This window comes from Trichechus manatus, unplaced genomic scaffold (assembly GCF_000243295.1).
Source record: "Trichechus manatus latirostris isolate Lorelei unplaced genomic scaffold, TriManLat1.0 scaffold00144, whole genome shotgun sequence".
In the NCBI taxonomy this organism is placed as follows: domain Eukaryota; kingdom Metazoa; phylum Chordata; class Mammalia; order Sirenia; family Trichechidae; genus Trichechus; species Trichechus manatus.
This window is the reverse complement of record NW_004444080.1, coordinates 1,164,271-1,185,444: the sequence shown is the minus strand read 5'-3', so window position 1 is coordinate 1,185,444 and position 21,174 is coordinate 1,164,271. Positions and strand designations below refer to the sequence as shown.

Here is a 21,174-nt window from a genome sequence, read left to right as displayed (position 1 = left end):
CCCAAATGTCTACATATTAAACAAAATACTTCTTTAAAAAATCATGTGTTCTCTGATGACAACAGAATTAAATTAGACAACAATAAGATGTCTCAAATACTTAGAAACGAAACATTACCTCTAAATAACCCATGAGTCAAAGAAAAAAGATCACAGGTGAAGTCAGAAAATAGTTTGAACTGAAATATAATAAAAAACACAACCTATCACATTTGTGGGATCTACCTAAGGCACTGCTTAGAACAAAATTTATAGCTTTAAGTATTATATTACAAAAGACAAAAGATCTAACTAAACTCATTGATCCAAGCTTCTCCATGAGATGCTAGAAAAAGAGCAAATTAAAACCAAAATACATAGAAGGAAAGAATTAACAAAGGAAAGAGCAAAATTAATACAAATCAGTAGAAAAAGGACAGACAATAGAGATAAGCAATGAAACCAAAAGGGTTCTTGCAAAAGATCAACAAAAGTGGTAAATGTCTAGCTAGACTGATCAAGGAAATAAAAATTGAAATGATCAGCATCAGGAATAATAAATGAGACACCACTACAGATCTACAGATTCTAGAGACATTCAAAGAATAGTAAGGACTACTATGGAAAACTTTATACTCATAAATTTGGTAACTTAGAGAAAACAAATTCCTTGAAAGATACAGATTTTCAAAATTGATTCAAGAAAAAAACAGATAACGCAAATAGTACTAGATGCATTAAGGACACTGAATATGTAGTTAACACCTCCCAACAATGAAAACTCCAGGTCCAAATGGCTTCACTGGTGAATTCTACCAAGCATCTAGGGAAGAAATAATACAAATTCTACACAAACTCTTACAAAATATTGAATAGAGAATAGTTCTCAACTCATTCCATGAGACCAGCATTACCCTAACACCAAAAGTAGAAAAAGACACTATGAGAAAACTACAGACAAATATCTCTAGTAAATACAGACACAAACCTTCTTAACAAAATTTTAGCAAATCAAACCCACCAAAAAATAAAAAGAGATAATACAGCATGACCAAGTGGTGTTTATTCTAGGAATGCAAGGTTGGTTTAACATTAAGTGTAATTCATCACCATTTAACAGAATAAAAGAGAAAAACCATATGATCATCTCAATAGATGCAGAAAAAGTGTTTGACAAAAGTCCATCATTCATGATAAAAACTCTTGATAAACTAAAAACAGAAATGAACATCATCAATCCAAAAAGGTATCTACAAAAAGTATCATCTTTAATGGGGAAAGATTGAATGTTTTCCCACTAAAACAAAGAAAAAGGCATTTCTAGTCAACATTGTACTAGAGGTCCTAGCCAGTGCATTAAAGGAAGAAAAAGAATCATCAGGCATACAGATTGGAAAGGAAGTATAACTATGTATTTACACAGGATATGATTATGTGCCTAGAAAATCCTAATGAAGCTACTAACAAGTTACTAGACTTAACAATAAAATTAGTAGGCTCACAGGATTCAAAGTCAATATACAAAAGCATCTTTCTATATACTAGTGATAATTCGAAATGAAATTTTAAAACAATACCATTTATGACCACGTAAAAAACAAAGGAGTATATTTAACAACAACCAAAAAAATTTTTTTAATTTCATCAAAAACCATGAATTACATACGAATTTAATAAGATATAACTAAGACCAGTATACTGAAAACCACAAAACACTGCTGAGAAAAATTAAAGACCTAATAAAACTGAGAGACGTATCATGCTTATATTAAGTGAATCAATACTGTTAAGATGACAATTCTCCTCAAATGGATCTAAAAATTCAATGTAATCCCAAACAATATCCCAGCAGGCTTTTTTTTGTTTGTTTGTAGAAACTGACAAGCTGATTTTAAAATTCACATGGAAATACAAAGGACCTAGAAAACCAAAACAATTTTGAAAAAGAAGGACAAAATCGAAGGAATTCAAACTACTGAACTTCCAGATTTATTATAAAGCTATAGTAATCAAGACTATCTGGCATTGACAGAAAGAAATATACAGATCAATGAAACAGAATACAGTCTAGAACTAGATCAGTACATATTTTGTCAATTGATTATCAACAAAGGTACAAAAGAGAAGGATAGTCTTTTCAACAAATAGTTCAGGAACAAAAGAAATCCGTATTTTTAAAAAATTAACCACCACTTATTAGCCTCACATCAAATATTAACTAGATATGGATCACAGACCTATCATAAAAGCTAAAACTATAAATCTTCAAGAAGAAAGCATAGGAGGAAATCTTCGCCACCCAGGGAAAGGCAAATATTTCTTAGACAGGAACAATAAGCACAAACCATAGAAGAAAATACAGGTAAGCTGGATATCAATAAAATTTAAAACTGCTCTTTCAAAACTACTGTAAAAATAAAATGAAAAGGCAAGCCATATAGTGGGAAAAAATATTCTCAATACATTTATTTGAGAATGGCCTTGTATCTAATATATACAGAACTCTTACAACTCAATAAGAAGACAAACAACCAATTTTAAAATGGACAAAAGATCTGAACAGATATTTCACCAAAAAGGATAAATGAATGGCTAACAGGCACATCAAAGGATATTCAACATCATTAATCATTAAGGAAATACAAATTAAAACCACAATGAGATACCACTATACACCTATTAAAAAAAAACCCAAACCCATTGCCATCGAGTTGATTCTGACTCACAGTGACCCTACTGGACACAGTAGAACTACTCCATAGGGTTTCCAAGGAGTGGCTGGTGGATTTGAACTGACAACCTTTTGGTTAGCAGCTGAGCTCTTAACCACTGTGTCACCAGGGCTCCATACACCTATTATAAAAACCTGTTGCCGCTGAGTTGATTCCAACTCATAGCAACCCTACAGGACAGTGTAGAACTACCCTGTAGAGTTTCCAAGGAGCAACAGGTGGATTGGAACTGTTGCCCTTTTGGTTAGCAGCTGTAGCTCTTAACCACTATGCCACCAGGGTTTCCATAAAATTAGAAAGACTGATTCTACAAAGTGTTGGAGAGGATTTAGAGCAAATGGAACTCTCAACATTGCTGGCGGGAATATTAAGTGGTACAATCTCTTTTTTAAAAGTTTGGAAGTTTCTTATACAAAAACATAGTATTTTCATATGACCTAGCAATTCCTTTCTTAGATATGTACCAGCTGAAGAGATTTGAAAACATATATGTCAGAAAATCAAGCTTAGAGAAAATAAGTAGACTGCTTTATCAATCATTGTCTTTGTTATCTAGTGCTGCTATAACAAAAATACCACAAGTGGATGGCTTTAACAAACAAATTTATTCTCTCACAGTTTAGGAGGACAGAAGTCTGAATTCAGGGTACCAGCTCTAGGGGAAGGCTTTCTCTGTTGGCCCTAGGGAAAGGTCTTTGTCTCCTTTCAACATCTGTGGGACCAGCATTTCTTGGAGATCTCCATGTGTCTTGCCATCAATCTTCCCCTGGGTCTAGGAGGTTCTCAGCACAAAGACCTCCAGTCCAAACGACATGCTCTGCTCCTGGCTCTTTTTCCTTGGTGGTAGTTGAGGTCCCTCTCCCTTCTACTTCCTTCTCCTTTTATCTTTTGTAAGACAAAAGGTGTGGCTCAAGCAAGGGTGTGACTTGAGTAAGGTAGTGACCTGAATAAGGGTATGACCTGAGTAAGATGGTGGGACTCAAGATACACCCCACCCTAATCCCGCCTCATAGAGGTTTTAGGATTTATAACACATATAATGGAGGATAGCTACATAATATCACAAACCTGTTGCCATGGAGTTGATTCTACCTGCCCCAGAGGGTTTCCAAGGAGCAGCTGGTGGATTCAAACTGCCAACCTTTTGACTAGCAGCCAAGCTCTCAACCACTGTGCCACCAGGGCTTCAATATCATAAAATGGAGGACAATTACATCAGATCACAAAATAGAGGATAATTACATACTACTAGGAATCATGGCCTACCCAAGTTGACATATTTTGGGGGGACAAAATTCAATCCATGACAAACATCTATCTCACTTTTGTAAATTGCATTAGCAAGATTCCAGGTGTGAAACCATAAAATTACAACATTTTACAGCTGGAAGATGAGTTAGAAATCACAGTACAACCTTTTACTTTTAAAAATGAAGAAAATAGTGAACAGAGAAGTTAGGTGATTTACTAAAAGTCACATAACTAATAACTGGAAATACCAGGTTATATAGTTAACTATCAGATTCCCACTACATACTACTATAGGATTCAAGAGGACATCCTGGTGGCCTTTATCTTTGTATGGAACAGAATGAGATGCCAGCAACCTACATTTGGCACAGCAATCTGATTCTCCTGGAAAATGTCAAGTAATCAATTTCAAATCTGTTCATGGAAATCTTTTGTTTATTCAGTCCAACCAAGGCCATAATGTACATGTCATAACAATGTTCTGTATTTTCTCTTTTCATACAAACTTAAAGGTCAGATTCTAAGGCAGGGTATACTAGTTTTACAATTATGTTTTTTTATTTCCAAGCATATACAGCATCAGTACAATCTTCTTTATAATAAAGTTCTTATTAATGTTCTTAGTCTCTTAGAATGTATTTTTTTTTAAAGTCAGGAAGTAAAATACATGCAAATAAATGATTATTTGTACCAGTTCGCCTGTAAAGAATTACAATTTAATTTACTATTTGCAGTTCCTAAAGGCAGAATAAACTCAAAATGAAAAAAATCCAAGATACTTGTATATATAAGCTTGTCATGGATTGAACTGTGTCCCCCCAAAATATCTGTCAACTTGGCTAGGTCATGATTCCCAGTATCATATGATTGTCTTACCATTTTATCAGCTGTTGTGATTTCCCAATGTGTTGTAAATTCTATCACTATGATATAATAAAATGGATTAGCAGCAGTTATATTGATTAGATCTACAAGATTAGATAGTGTCTTAAGCCAATCTCTTCTGGGATATAAAAGAGAGAATCGAGCAGAGACACAAGGGTACTTCATTCCACCAAGAAAGCAGTGCAGGGAACAGAGCGTGAACTTTGGACCCGGGGTTCCAGTGTGGAGAAGCTCCTAGTCCGGGGGAAGATTGATGACAAGGACCTTCCTCTAGAGCTGACAGAGAAGGCCTTCCCCTGGAGCTGATGCCCTGAATTTGGACTTGTAGCCTACTAGGCTGTGAGAGAATAAATTTCTCTTTGTGAAAGCAATCCCACTGGTGGTATTTCTGTTATAGCAGCACTAGATGACTAAAACAAAGATTATACAAATACCTGGTTTGGTTTTGGAAGATAATATGTGTAAAACTAAGTATTTTGACTTACTTAATACAAACCATAAAGGCACAACAAATCTATACATATGTGTGGTGTAGTGAATTACTTTAATATGGCCCTTCTAGCCGTGGTCTTTGTAACTCCCACAAAATGATCTGGTGGGACTATGCAAATAAGATGCTTGTGGCCCATCAAGGGAATTGAACAGCTTGCTAATAATGCAAATAAGGTACATGGAACCATAACGAGCAGATTGGTCAGTTTTGCCATCCTGCTAGGCTCAAAGGGAGCCATTTCTGAGGCAGAAAGAAGGGACCTTACTACCATCAAGAAGAAGAGCCAGAAGTAGAGTGCATCCTTTCGACCCAGAGTCCCCACACTGAGAACCTCCTAGACCCAGGGGACAGAGACAGCTGTAATACTGGAGACGGCATGACAGGGCGACCAGGGCAGTGGTCCAGTGGCAGACGAACAAGGGCAGCAGACCAGGAGACCAGCGTGAGACAGTATGGTGGGTTTCCTGGCCCACAGAGCGAGAGTGCTGAGGTCCTTTGTGCAGGAGGCTTCCTGGTGGAGTGGGGTGCCTCTGGGCACTTGTTGGCAGAGCTAAGAGCTTTGTAACGTGTCCAAGCATGACGGATGAGAAGGATGAGAGGCCGAGAGCCCAAGGGGCCGAGGGGCTGAGAGCCAAGAGAGCGTCTGTCTGCCTGCGGGCACAGCCGAGAAGCTGTCCCAACTGAAGAACTGTATCCTGAGTCATTCCTGATCCTGAATCATTAGCTGTTACTTCCCTAATAAACCCTATAACTGTGAGTATGGTCTATGAGTTCTGTGTGGCCACTGCAACAAATCATTGAACCCAGCAGAGATGCAGAGTGCTGTGGGAGGGACAGCTGGTGTCAGAACTGGTAAAAAAGTTGAAGAGAGTATGACCTTCACCTTATAGGAATCATCCTTGGGTTGATGCTGATCTTGATTCTCTCTCTTCCCCCTGAAGTCAGACAAGGTCTACCACCACTGCCACTGCCACCATTTTTACAATATGAAATAAATCAAAATAGAGATTATATCCCACTTCTATAATTTATAGGTTAACATTGTTTCTTCATTTGAAAGTCTACAAAATTTTCCCATTATAATTGAAAACAAACTTTAAACAATTTCATGTTTAAGATTTAATTTCAGTCCTTTCTATATTTTCTTCTCTTACCATCTAAGAGAAAACTTATATATTTTTATACTTTCAGGTGATACCAATCCTTTAGTTTACAGATTATTCTTTGTTTCAGAAAAACTTTCTATCTAAGAAACTTAGACACCAATAATCAACAAGAAATGAGCTCTGTTGGCACAATGGTTAAGTGCTAGGCTGCTAACTGAAAAGTCGGTGGTTTGAGCCCACCAGTCACTCCTCAAGAGAAAAGACCTGGCTATCTGCTCCCATAAAGATTACAGCCTAGTAAACCCTACGGGGCAGTTCTACTCTGTCCTATAGGGTCACTGAGTCTAAATCAACTGGACGGCACACAACAACAATAATCAACAAGAACATGTGCTAGGTTCTTTTATGTATGTAGCCTCATTCAATTTACTATCAAAAAATCTTACGAGCCAGTCAACAAGTTACTGCTTACATTCCTTTAAGGATCCTGATTACTAAATTCCTTGACCCCATTTAGGCATCAGAGAAGCTCTCAGATTTATAGCAGGGTCAAGAGAGTCAGGAGTGCTTAGGTGCCCCACTTTCACCTTAAAAGCTAAGACCTTAAAAATGCACTCTTCCTGATTGTTAGGGTAAATACCATTATTTCATTCTGATGACTTTTGTTTTTATTCATTGTTTTTAAAAAATAATATTTATTATTTTATTTACTTATAAAAGTAGTATATTTAATGTGAAAATGTAGAAAACTAAAAATTGTATTAACAAGTAAAAATTTCACCATAATTCTGACACCCAAAGACATCCAACGATATTTTGGTATACAACCTATCAATAATTTTTCTTTACTTATTTCAATCTTTTGTAAATACCTAAAGCCTTAGGACTTTAGTAGCAGAGGCAGAATAAATTATCTAGACCATTTTGTATTCCTACCAAAAGAATTTCAACAACCATTTGGGCTTTTTAAATTATACAGAAAATAAAGTTTTGTAGTCACAAAATTCCCCCACTTCCTAAAAAAATGACAGCTCTTTCTTGAGGAAAAAAAGTTGAAATTTAAAAAAAATACAGAAAACTACCAAGAATATAATATCCATAATTCTACCACCCAGAATTAACAACTGCCAATCTTGTCACATTTGCTTAAGCTTTGCTTTTTTTAAAGGAATAAAACTTTATACCTAAAGTCAAAGTCCCCTTTACTCCTATTACTCCAAGTCCTATTCCTTTACCCCTTCCTCACAGGAAATCATTATCATGAGTTTTTTATTGTTGTTGTGTGCCATTCACTGGATTTCTATTTGCAGAGACCCTATATGACAGAGTAGAACTGCCCCATTGGGTCTCCTAGGCTGTAATCTTGACAGGAGCAGACTGCATGGTCTTTTCTACCACAGAGCCCATTGGTAGGCTCAAACCACCAACCTTTTGGTTAGAAGCTGAGCGGTTAACCATGGCATCATCAGGGCTCCTATCATGAGTTTACAGTATATATTTCTAGTCTACTTTTAAATTTTTATAAAAATATATAGATACAGCCATAAGCTATAAATAGTATTTCACTATACATACATTGGCATCAGACCATATACATTATTCTGCAGCTTGTTTATTTTAATCAGCATTGTTCTGCAACTTATGCTGATATATAGACCTAATTCACTTCTTTTAACAGCTCTATAATGTTCCATCAAATGAGTGGGCCTTTTATTTACTAATTCTTCTATTAATGAACATTTAAGATTCTTTTATTTCCCCTTTAATAACATTTAAAATTTTTTCAACAACTATCTCTTAAATGTTATAAAAACTATTTCAAAGCTATTTTTCTAAAATTTAACATTTTATATGATTTCTCAGGTCCCTTCCAGTTCTAGAACACAGCGCACACTATGACTCTATTAATAAAATCCCAATTTTTGATCTAAAAGTTTTGTTTGAACTTTTAAATTATAAATTTTGAGTATACACATAGTAATATATAATATGTAACTATTATATAATTATTGTATAATAATAACAATCTTTAATTATAATCTATGTGTATGTTTATTATTCTTTTGATACAGCAAACATAATGCTTTGTTGTTGGGTACATAGAGTCAATTTTCAACTCAAGTGATCTCACATGACAGAGCAGAACTGTCCTATAAGGTTTTCTTGGCTGCAATCTTTACAGGAGCAGATCATCACGTCTTTCCTCTAATGGTTGGGTTCTAACCAGCAACCTCTGGGTTAGTAGCCAAGCCCTTAACCACTGCGCCACCAGGGCTCCTCTTCAAAACACTCGCAGCTATAATTTAAATACATTTGATATGCTAATCACACATCCCTCGTTTTCATTAAAGTAGCTCCCAAAGATCCTTGCTTTTTTACAACGCTTTTTAGTCATATGTGAGTTACTGTACAGGCTTTAAATGTTTTAAGAGTATACATTACATAATATAAATGTATCATTAGTACACATTGTTCTACTACCACCACCACCACCACACCCCAAATTAATCAGGATTAGTGAGAAATTAGTTGTTTATAACAGTATTATTAGGATTACAGATATGCATTAACTAAATTCTGAAATAGTCAAAACACCATGTACTAATAATTTCTATTTATCTTCTCAAAGATATAACAGATCCTTATAAGTAAATCTGAAAATCAGTCTGGCTATAGACTTATTTCCAGTGGCTTACTAATATGTGATATGTCTGCTCTTTAGATATGTATGTGAAGTCTATCTTTCTACTAGGCCAGTAATAGCTGTGTTTTGCTAATATATCTCTAATCACTAAAAGTTCTAAGAAACTCAATGTTTAGTCAATGTTTTAAAACTGTAATAAAATTTGTAATAATTTTTAAAGAAATTATCTAAGAAATTCTGCAAATCAATTTTCCTCCTATTGTTTTAACAAAAGGCTAAATTTCTAAGTTATGATTTTTAGAGTATGCTATGTTCACATTTTCTAAGCACTATTTCTGAAATATGCTCCCTAAGTATAATAATCTATTAAAGGTAACGACATGATAGAGCACACATGAAAACACACAAGTTATAAGGCGCTTTGCAAATGTAAGTTCACATTAAACACCAGTAAGAATTGTTGCTGTTGTTGTTATGTGCCATGGAATTGGTTCCCACTCACAGTGACCCTACAAGATGAGTAGAACTGCCCCATAGGGTTTCCAAGGAGTGGCTGGTGGATTCGAACTGCCGACCTTTTGGTTAGCAGCCAAGCTCTTAACCATTGTGTCACCAAGGCTCCAGTAAGAAATAGCGATTGTTACAAAAAAGAAAAAAAAAAAACCTTTTAAAGTTTTTCCAAGTGAATAAACAGAAAAAGTAAATACATACCGAAATACTGAGCTCGATTGCAATTTTTTGTCCATTATCTTCCATGATGCCAAAACTTTAACACTGTAACCTATATGCTAAATAATGATATAAAATTAATTACAACTGGATTTACTTCTGACACTGATGTTTATGTATTTTCTTTTCTAACTACTTCAGAAGTAAATATAGTAACTCCAAAAATGTAGCAACAATATGTTGTACTTGAAATCCATAATAATCCCATGGAAAATTCTAAAATCTTATTTTTTACATAAATGAAAGAAGTATGACTTAACAGGTCATTTATGTTTCTACAACAGAAATAAAAACATTAACCTCCACTAAATTCATTCACTGTTAAGTGCTTAAGAAAAGCAAAATCCTGCTCAGTAGCATGTAACAATCACTCTTTACCACCTACAGGTTCCTACTAAATTCTAAGTTAAACAACTTTTCATTGTTTCTCCTTCTCTTTCTTCCTCAAGGTGTCAGGTGTCTGTTTATATAATATCACCTGTATGTAAGTTACAGTAGTGACAATTTTTAACTTGTTCTTCCACAGACTGTAGAAATATCATTCCTATAATCAGGTAAAATCAATAGCATTCAAATATTTCTTCAACTATACAAATACAAAACGTATTTGCATTCTAATTTTTAGATAAAAACTTTTCAGCATGATTATTCTCTTTACATAAAGTCGGTGATCTGGAAAAACATAATAACCTAATAAGATTAGCTTTAAGATTCCTTTCCAATGTGTGCTGCCATGTGAAAACATACTCCTTCTCCCATCTCCCCATCCCCATGCTATTCTGCTACACCAGTTTTTGTTGTGGTCATTTCCTATCACTTACAGTTAAAGGCAGGCATTAAAGGTATTCTATAAAGAACAGAGACTAGTGTAAAAGCCAGGTAGGTCCTCAAGCACTAACCATTAGCTCAAGACTCAGGAGGGGGGACAGGAGGAAAAAAAGTATCACACAACCTTTCATATGGCAATCAGCCATCAAATATTTAAGACATACTTTTTATAGTCAAGCACTCCAATGAGCACTGGGTACACAATGGTAAATAAGACAAATATAATGTTTCTTTATGGAGCTTAGTCTCTGGCATGGAAGACAAATATTATTCAAGTAATTCAATAAACAGTATAACCATGCAAACTGCTATGACAAGAAAGTATAGGGTGCAATAGGAAAACATTATAGGGAAAGGATGTTACCTTATACTATACTGTGTCAACCTGGTTAAGCTCAAACAGTTCCCAAAACAATGTTTTCTGTATGGTGCCAGGTTAGAATTGGCCAAAAACAAAATATACACAAGAATATGCAGAAGTAAAGCAGGAGTCATTACTCTCTGAAGACTGTCAGGGTTAAATGTGGCAGGTTCCAGTTTATCCTCACTCTCCCCTGTTCTAGGTCAGCTCTTCTTCCCAACTGCTGACCCTACTGAACAACAGCGATCCTAGGCTCTCAACCAGACTCTTGGCTGTGGACATAGAAGTAATAGCTATGCATAGGTGACAACTTTCCATAAACTTTTCTATTAGCTCCACTTTATGGTTACACTCTGACAGCAGGACATGGCTGGCTTCCCAGAGAGCCCTTTGAAAGCTCTAACCTATTTATCAACACCATTGTTTCAGGAGGGCTGGTTAATGACTTTCTGTGATCCTCCAATACCCTCTTCTTTGACTTTTACCTTCCCTGCTTCTACAATTGTAAAAGATTTTATTCCTATTATAAGTCCTATTCCATAATAACGAACAGGTCTGCGTTCCTGATTGAACCATGACATAGTTTATTGGTACCAAAATTGGTTCCAGGGTAACAGAACCACAAGAATATGAATCTGAAATCAGTTCTCTGATCTGACTAGATTTAAAGCCATTAACGACCATATTAAAAGCAATAAAGAAGACATTGGTAGTTCATTATGCAGAAGCGAAAGTTACTTAAAATAATCACTGGTAGACACTTGTAATCAAAGGCCTATAAAGACAAGATTTTTGGTGATCAAGTAGTTGCTGCCACAGAACATTTTATTGGAAATAGAAGTATAATGATGTTCATTGGTTGCTTCAAAGTAAGCTAGAAAACCTGGAGAAAAATAAACTTAAAGCTCTAAATTCATAGCCCAATGTCTGAGTGAGAAATCAGAAAGTATTTATGATTGCCTAAAAGAAAACCTCATCTCCTTTAGCTGCGGAGTAGACATTTCTGAAAATCAAGTCCAAAGTCTGATCCTGTGGTAGGCAGAAATAAAAAGTAAAATGAGTTTACAACTTTGCAGGGTCTCAGGATCACATAATTCGTTTTATATTTTTAAAATCTCTGTACCTAGTACCTAGCATATGACCAGACATAAAAATACACTTGATGCTACAGGACAGAGTAGAACTGCCCCATAGGATTTCCAAGGAGCAGCTGGTGGATTCGAACTGCTGACCTTTTTGTTAGCAGCCATGCTCTTAACTACTGCACCACCAAGGCTCCTTGAGGATTGTAGTAGGCTGAATAGTGACCCCCAAAGATATCAGACCCTAATCTCTGCAACGTGTCACTTTATTTGGAAAAAGGGATTTTGCAGAGGGATTAAGTTAAGGATCTTGACATGGAGAGATTACCCTGGATTATCCAGGTGGGCCCTAAATGCCACAAGTGTCCTTGTAAGAGTCAGAAGAGGAGAAACAGGCACACAAGAGAAAGCAACGCAAAAATGGAGCAGAGAGGTTTGAAGACACTGGCTTTGAAGACTGGAGTGACCTGGCTACAAGCCAAGAAATACTGGTAGTCACCAAAAGCCTCAAGAGGCAAGGAATGGATTCTTCCCTAGAGCCTCTGGAGGGAGTGTGGCCCTGCCAAAACCTTCATTTTCACTGAGTGACACTGATTTTGCACTTCTGGACTCCAGAACTGTGAGAGAATAAATTTCTGTTGGTTTAAGCCATCAAATTTGTGTCTTACAGCAGTCACAGGAAACACAAGGATCTAAATCTATATTTAAAAAAATTAAAATATTCTTTATTCTGTGTTTATTCAGGCAGGAAGCATTTAATATATATTGGAGGAAGACTGGATTTAAAATTAAATTTCAGTATTTAAAAAAAATCGGTTATCGGAAAACCTTGGTTATACAGAAGAGTATGTAGGACTGTCCCAGATCAGAGTATGTGCTCAAAAACATTTTTAAAATAAATGCTCGATTACTAACAAAACAATAATACCAAATTAATGAGATATTACTCTAGTGATCGTCTCTCATGGAAAACTCAAAGCCCATCCATTCTGTTCACAAAAATGGTTAAAAGGTTGAGCATATTTATCCTAAGAGACAACAGACTGAAACAGGTTCAAACAGCAATTCTATAGTTTACTACCGAAGCAACTGAACCACTTTACAGCTTACAGTTTGCTTACCTGATTAAAATTAAAGAATAACAATTTATAGGAAAGGTAAGAACTTGACCAATATTACAAAGTAACTCTTCTACGATTGCTTATTTTACTTAGAATCTAATCCTGATTTTTACTATTTTAAAGGATATAAAATGCAAAAGAAAGTAGAGATTGTCACTATTTTTATTAGCCTTTTTTTTACAACCTAAAATATTAACAACGGATAATTAGATATAAAGTTTATAAGCTAGAAAAAATTCCCAATTTTAAGTTTTGTTCATACTGGACTATTTTCAAGTAGACTACTACTAACATTAATAAAAAGGTTACAGCATTTTCCAACAATTTTTCAAGTATTAAAGTGTAAAAGGGTACGCAAGAATGATGGTTAGCTCTTTAATTCAGGCTGAGGATAAACCTAAAACATTTTCCTTTGTAGCATTCACAACTGCTCAACATTTTAGAAATGTGTTTACCAACGAAAATATTTAACTGAAACTTAATAGAACATATAGAGTGATCTGGGTTTTATGGACTTACGGTCTGACAAACGGTCAAGAATTTTAAAATTATTTTTAACCCTAGCGGTTAACTGTGCTTGGGTAATTAATGGAGGATTACCATACCTCCCTAAGGACAAGATTCCAACATCAGAATTCAGTTACCTACTGTGCAGTTTTTGCTTTAACCACCACCCTTTCTAAACATGAAATTGCAGCCACTTCCAGGTAAGTTTATTATATACTATGGACCTATAAACTATACAGAATATCAATACACACTAATTATACTTGTTCGGTATTTACTGTTCAATTCTCATACCAGTCTTATCTCTATCACTCTGCCTCCTAACTGATAGGGAAAGGCTTTAGATTCTCCCAACTCTGTAATCTATCCTCCACACAGCACATATTTTAATAAACTGTAGTATTCCTTCCCCAGTTGTAAAGTTTGACTCCCTACCTCATAGAGGTTACAGTCCAATTCCTTCACTTAGAATAGCCTCTCAGAATCTGGCCCCACCCTAAATTTCCTGCCATGAACTGTCTCAAACACTTGTTCTTTCATCCAGTCTCTGAACAACTATCCTCTTCTTAAAAAACTCTCCCTTAAAGGTCAGCAGTTCAAATCCACCAGGTGCTCCTTGGAAACCCTGTGGGGCAGTTCTAGTATGTCCAATAGGGTCGCTATGAGCCGGCATCGACTGGATGGCAATGGGTTTGGGTTTTTTTTTTCTTTACCTGAAGAACTTCTAGGCATCCTGTTGTTGTTGTTAGATGCCATCAAGTTGGTTCCAACTCATAACGACCCTATGTACAACAGAATGAAACACTGCCTGGTCCTGCGCCATCCTCACAATCTTTGTTATACTTGAGTCCATTGTTGCAGCCACTGTGTCAATCCATCTTGTTGAGGGTCTTCCTATTTTTTGCTGGCCCTCTACTTTACCAAGCATGATGTCCTTCTCCAGGGACTGATCCCTCCTGATAACATGTCCAAAGTATGTAAGACGCAGTTTCCCCATCCTTGCTTCTAAAGAGCATTCTAGTTGTACTTCTTCCAAGATGGATTTGTTTGTTCATTTGGCAGGCCATGGTATATTTAATATTCTTCGCCAACACCACAATTTAAAGGTGTCAATTCTTCTTTAGTCTTCCTTATTCACATGAAAACACCATGGCTTGGGTCAGGTGCACCTTACTCTTCAACTAAGTGCTTTCAACACTTTAAAGAGGTCTTTTGCAGCAGATTTTCCCAATGCAACGCGTCACTTGATTTCTTAACTGCTGCTTCCATGGGTGCTGACTGTGGATCCAAGTAAAATGAAATCCTTGACAATGTCAATCTTTTCTCCACTTATCATGATGTTGCTTCTTTGTCCAGTTGTGAAGATTTTTGTTTTCTTTACATTGAGGTGTAGTCCATACTGAAGGCTGTGGTCTTTTAGCTTCATCAGTAAGTGCTTCAAGTCCTCTTCACTTTTAGCAAGGAAGGTTGTGTCATCTGCATATAGCAAGTTGTTAATGAGTCTTCCTTTAATCCTGATGACCCATTCTTCTTCACAGAGTCCGGCTTCTCGGATTACTTGCTTAGCATACAGACTGAATAGGTATGGTGAAAGGATACGACCCTGACGCATACCTTTTCTGACTAAACCACGGAGTATCCCCTTGTTCTGTTTGAACGACTGCTTCCTGATCTCATGAGCACAATTAAGCTTTCTGGAATTCTCATTCTTCACAATGTTATCCATAATTTGTTATGATCCACACAGTCAAAAGCCTTTGCGTAGTCAATAAAACACAGGTAAACATCTTTCTGGTATTCTCAGCTTTCAGCCTAGATCTATTTGACATCAGCAGTGGATATCCCTGGTTTCACGTTCTCTTCTGAATCCGGCTTGAATTTCTGGCAGTTCCCCGTCGATATACTGCTACAGTCGCTTTTGAATGATCTTCAGCAAAATTCTACTTGTGTGTGATACTAATGATACTGTTCAATAGTTTCTGCATTCAGTTGGATAACCTTTCTTGGGAACAGGCACAAATATGGATCTCTTCCGGTCGGTTGGCCAGGCAGCTGTCTTTCAAATTTCTTGACATAGGCAAGTGAGCACTCCCAGTGCTGAATCCGTTTGCTGAAACATCTCAACTGTTATTCCGTCAATTCCTGGAGCCTTGTTTTTTGCCAATGCCTTCAGTGCAGCTTGGACTTCTTCCTTAAGTACCATCGGTTCCTGATCATATGCTACCTCTTGAAATGGCTGAATGTCAACCAATTCTTTTTGGTATAGTTACTCTGTGTATTCCTTCCATCTTCTTTTGAAGTTTCCTGCATCGTTTAATATTTTCCCTGTAGAATCCTTCAATATTACAACTGGAGGGTTGAATTTTTTCTTCAGTTCTTTCAGCTTGAGAAATGCTGAGCGGGTTCTCCCCTTTTGGTTTTCTATCTCCAGGTCTTTGCACATGTCATTATAATACTTTGTCTTCTCAAGTTGCCCTTTGAAATCTTCTATTCAGCTCTTTTACTTCATCATTTCTTCATTTCACTTTAGCTACTCAACGTTCAAGAGCAAGTTTCAGAGTCTCTTCTGACAACCATTTTGGTCTTTTCTTTCTTTCTTGTCTTTTTAATGGTCTCTTGCTTTCTTCATGTATGATGTCCTTGATGTCATTCTACAACTCACCTGGTCTTTGGTCATTAGTGTTCAACATGTCAAATCTATTCTTGAGATGGTCTCTAAATTCAGCTGGGATATGCTCAAGGTCATACTTTGGCTCTCATGGACTTGTTCTAATTTTCTTCAGTTTCAACTTGAACTTGCATATGAGCAATTGATGATCTGTTCCACAGTCAGCCCCTGGCCTTGTTATGACTGACGATATTGAGCTTTTCCATTGTCTCTTTCCACAGATATAGTCGATTTGATTCCTGTGTATTCCATCTGGCGAGGTCCACATGTATAGTCGCCGTTTATGTTGGTGAAAAAAGGTATTTGCAATGAAGAAGTCGTTGGTCTTGCAAAAAACTATCATGCAATCTCCGGCGTCGTTTCTATCACCAAGGCCATATTTTCCAACTACCAATCCTTCTTCTTTGTCTCCAACTTTTGGTATCTTACAGGACTCAAAATACAGGTCTTCTCTCAGTGAAGTTTTCCTAATTCTTCCAAGCAGATCAAATTCTTCCCTCCACTATACTTCCAGTCTACTTTGCAGATATTTTTGTAACAGCACTCATAAATTTTATCAAAATAATTTCTTTACATATATACTTCTTTTATTTATATTTCCAGCATCTCCTAACCAGTACTTGTCCCATATGAGACATTTACTTTATTTTGAATTTATAAAAGAGTAAATAAATTCTACAATATGTAAATCCTCAAGAGGGAGGAATGATATCCTCATGAATTGTTTCTGTACAGTATGTAAAAGACACATGCATGTCAGAATGGATTCTCATTAAATGTTTTCTAATAACAGCAATCCATAAAAGAAGTTAAACTAATAAGAGACCATTTACTGAGCTCCTACACCATGTGAGTCATTTGCTAGGTACTTTATAAGCATTATCTCATTTAAATCTTATTTAATCTGTAAAAGTAGGTTTTACAGATTAAGAAACAGAGTTTCTGAGATATTAAGAATGTAACGTACCCTGCATAATATGTCTCAGCCCAGATATGAACCAAGATTTCTCTGTCAGAGCCCATAGTCTTTGTAGTAAGGCTTAAATGTTTAAGCCTGCCTAAGTATCAGAGGGAGTTCCTGGTAGCACAGTGGTTAAGCACTTGGCTGCTAACCAGGATGTTGGTGATTCGAACCTACCAGCAGCTCCGCAGGAGAAAGACGTGGCAGTCTGCTTCCGTAACGATTATAGCCTTGGAAACATTATGGGGCAGTTCTACTCTGCCTTACAGGGTCACTATGAGTCAGAAGGGACTGAAGGCACACAACAACCACAACAAGCATTAGGAGCAGTCCCTGGGTAGTGCAAATAGTTAACGCAGTCAGCTACTGACCAAAAGGCTGGAGTTGTAGTCTGACCATAGGCATCTTAGAAAAAAGTCCTGGTGATTTATTTCTAAAAAATTGGCTATTAAAAACCCTATGGAATTTGTACGGGCTACATGTATCTTCATACATACAATAGAGCACACGGGGACACAGCCATGAAAACTTCCCAGACACAGTTCCTTGCGGGACTGAGTTGTTGGGCTTGGAGGCTAGGGACCAAAGTCCTGGGGGACATCTAGGTCAACTGGCATAAAATAGTTCATAAAGACAGTGTTCTACATCCTACTTAGGTGAGTAGTGACTGGAGTCTTAAAAGCTTGAGAGTAGCCATCCAAGAGACAACTATTGGTCTCTTTCTGTCCAGAGAAAGCCAAAGACTCAAGGAAGTAATTAGTCCAAAGGACTAATGGGCCACAGGAACCACAGCCTACACTACTCTGAGACCAGAAGAACTAGATGGTGCCCAGCTACCAATACTGACTGCTCTGACCAGGATCACAACAGAAGGTCCCAGTTAGAGTGCAGAAAAAAAATGTAGAACAAAATTCAAATTCATAAAAAAAGACCAGACTTACTGGTCTGAGAGAGACTGGAGGAACCCCCGAGACTATGGTCTTTAGACAGCCTTCTAACGTGGAAGTAAAGACACTCCCGGAGATCACTTTTCAGCCAAATAATAGACAGGTCTATAAAATAAACAGTAACACTCGTGAGGAAAGTGCTCCTTAGAACAATCAACTGTATGAGATCAAAAGGGCAACATCAGCCCAAAAGGAAAGATGAGAAGGCAGGAAGGGACAGGAAAACCAGATGAATGAAAATGGGGAACTCGGGGTGATAATGAGGAGAGTGCTGATACACTGCACGATTGCAACCAGTGTCACAGAACAATTTGTGTGTAAGTTATTAAATGGGAAACTAATTTGCTCTGTAAACTTTCACCTAAAGCACAATGGGAGCACTGGTGGTGCAGTGGTTAAGAGCTCAGCTGCTAACCAAAAGATTGGCAGTTTGAATCCACCAGCCGCTCCTTGGAAACCCTATGAGGCAGTTTTACTCTGTCCTATAGGGTAGCTTTGAGTCAGAATTGACTCGACGACAATGGGTTGGTTTGGGGTTAAAGTATAATAGAAAACAAAACAAAAAAACTCTATAGAGCACAGTTCTACTCTGACACACATAGGATCTCCATGAATAAGAATCAACTTGGCAACTGGTAACTGGTATGGCTTTGGACTCCCAACTGCCTGAATTCAAATTCTGGCTCTGCCAACTAATAATTTAGGTAAGTTATTTAAACTTTCTGTTCCTTTTCCTCATCTGTGAATGGGGATATTTAATATTATGTACCTCAGAGAGTGATTAGAGGATTAAAGGATATAAATCAGATAAAGGGGCTATTACAGTATACTGCCTTATTCGAGTACACCCTCTCCTCACTTATTGACATGGTTAGGTTCCAAATATCAGATGGTTATGCGAAATCAGCATTATGCAAAAATGCAGGATGACCACATCAGATCACAAAATGGAGGACGACTACATCATTATATAACTGCCAAATTACATCATTACACTGCCAAATTATATCATTACATAACTGCCAAACCACTGAGAATCATGGTCTAGTCAAGATGACATATAACCTGACCCATCATAGTCAATGTTACTTTCGCCTTGCACCTTGGCATTCGTTACTGCCAGACATGTCATTAATGTGCAAAATAGTCAGACAGTAGATTTTTTATTATTGTTGTAAATATGAAATGTTGGATAACGAGACAGTTGATAAGTGAGGAGAAGGTGTATTCACTGAATACTTATATCAGACCCCATGATAGAAAATACTATTTGAGATGTTTAAAATTGGCTGTATAGCACATATAAATTTAGAAAAACATCTTATCCAGCTTTTACAGAAAACACTAGGCAGAGTACGTGTAAAGTCATATGTGGACACTTTCTTATTGGAATGAACTTTTTCTTAGTATTTTATCTGAACATGTGACCTAAAGGTTTATGTTTCATCTTAACTAATTTCTGCTGTTGTCTGACCTAGCTTACCTTTTCAATCAAAATGCTTATCTCTAAATATACAGCAACTCATCTTAAACTGGCTCTTTGGTTTCTTTTGAGATGATATCCCTAATATGGGGTGGTGCAATCTGGATAGAGAAGCTGCATAAAGTTCTAGCTTCTAAAGTCAAATACTCATATTTATATACCAAATTCACATAACAAAACACATACAAAAAAAATGATGAAAAATATATAACCTACCAGGGGCAGGGGTCAGGTGGCAGCAGGAATCATTCTTCGGAAAGTACTCAATTTCTGTCTATGATGGTGGGAAAATTAGCATAGACTAAGTGTAGCAGATACACTACTTGACTTTTGTAGCTGATATCACTAAACTACATCAGTGGAAAAAAAAAAGAGGGTGGGGAATGGCAAATAGAATGTTACATGTAATTTTTACAACAAAAACAGCAGCCCAAAAAAAAAAAAAAGGCTGTAGCTGTTGATACTACATAAGTACAAGTAAACACTCAAGGGTATAGTTTCCTTGGTTAAAAGGTTTGGGGTAAGGTGTCACGAACCTCTCTAGTCAATTGGTCTAACAAGAGTTTCTGCTCTACTTCTTAGTTCACTGAGTAGTGCCTGGGGTCTTAAAAGCTTGGAAGCTTTTAAGATACAATTGGTCTCTATTTGCCTGGAGCAATAGAGGAAGAAGGAAACCCAGCAAATGGAGAAGGAGACAGACTGCAGATCTAATCACCTTCATGAACTACTATCTCCTTTGTCATGAGACCAGAAGAAATGGATGGTGCTGGCTACCATTACTGAATGATTCGATCAAGTAAAAAGATGTGGCAGTTTGCCACATAAAGAATTACAGCCTTGGAAACCCTACTGGGCAGTTCTACTCTGTCTTATAGGGTCGTTATGAGTTGGAATTGACTCGACAGCAGTGGGTTTTGGTTTGGTACTTAAACCCATTTGGTTTGGTTTGATATACTTTATTTTTTGAGGGTAAAAATTTAATGTTAAACTACAAATTCATATTGACCTGAACTTTCATAAACTTTAATAAATTCATACCCATGAATGACATTATTAACTGCTGGTTTGGTGATGTTTAAGCTATTTCAGTTACCTAGACAGGTCTACAATTTACTCTTAAGTTTTTGCAATTTTGCAAAAAAATTCCACAGCAGATTAACATCAAAAAGAAACTTCCCCATAATGATACAACCATTTTGGAAAATGATATGGTGCTTCCTTAGGAAGCTAGAAATAGAAATTTCATACAATCCAGCAATCCCGCTCCTAGGAATATATCCTAGAGAAATAAGAGCCATCAGCGAATAGATATATGCACACCCATGTTGACTGCAGCACTGTTCACAACAGCAAAAAGATGGAAACAACCTAATGCCCATCAACAGATGAATGGATAA

The 21,174-nt window shown here is 36.7% G+C and overlaps 1 protein-coding gene across 6 annotated transcripts in view; it reads right to left on the bottom strand.

Moving 5' to 3' along the window:
* SLC35A3 (solute carrier family 35 member A3) overlaps positions 1-21,174 on the bottom strand; it is a 61,372-nt gene that overhangs the window by 31,746 nt on the left and 8,452 nt on the right. The window contains exon 2 of one of the 6 annotated variants that reach the window (XM_023739986.1): positions 9,802-9,878. The exons of 4 other annotated variants lie outside the window; for them this stretch is intronic. In XM_023739986.1, coding sequence (XP_023595754.1) covers positions 9,802-9,846 — 45 coding nt within the window. In that variant the 5' untranslated portion in view covers positions 9,847-9,878. Of the gene's footprint in view, positions 1-9,801; positions 14,372-21,174 lie in introns of those variants that run through there. One more of the 6 variants, XM_023739985.1, reaches the window with a different exon arrangement.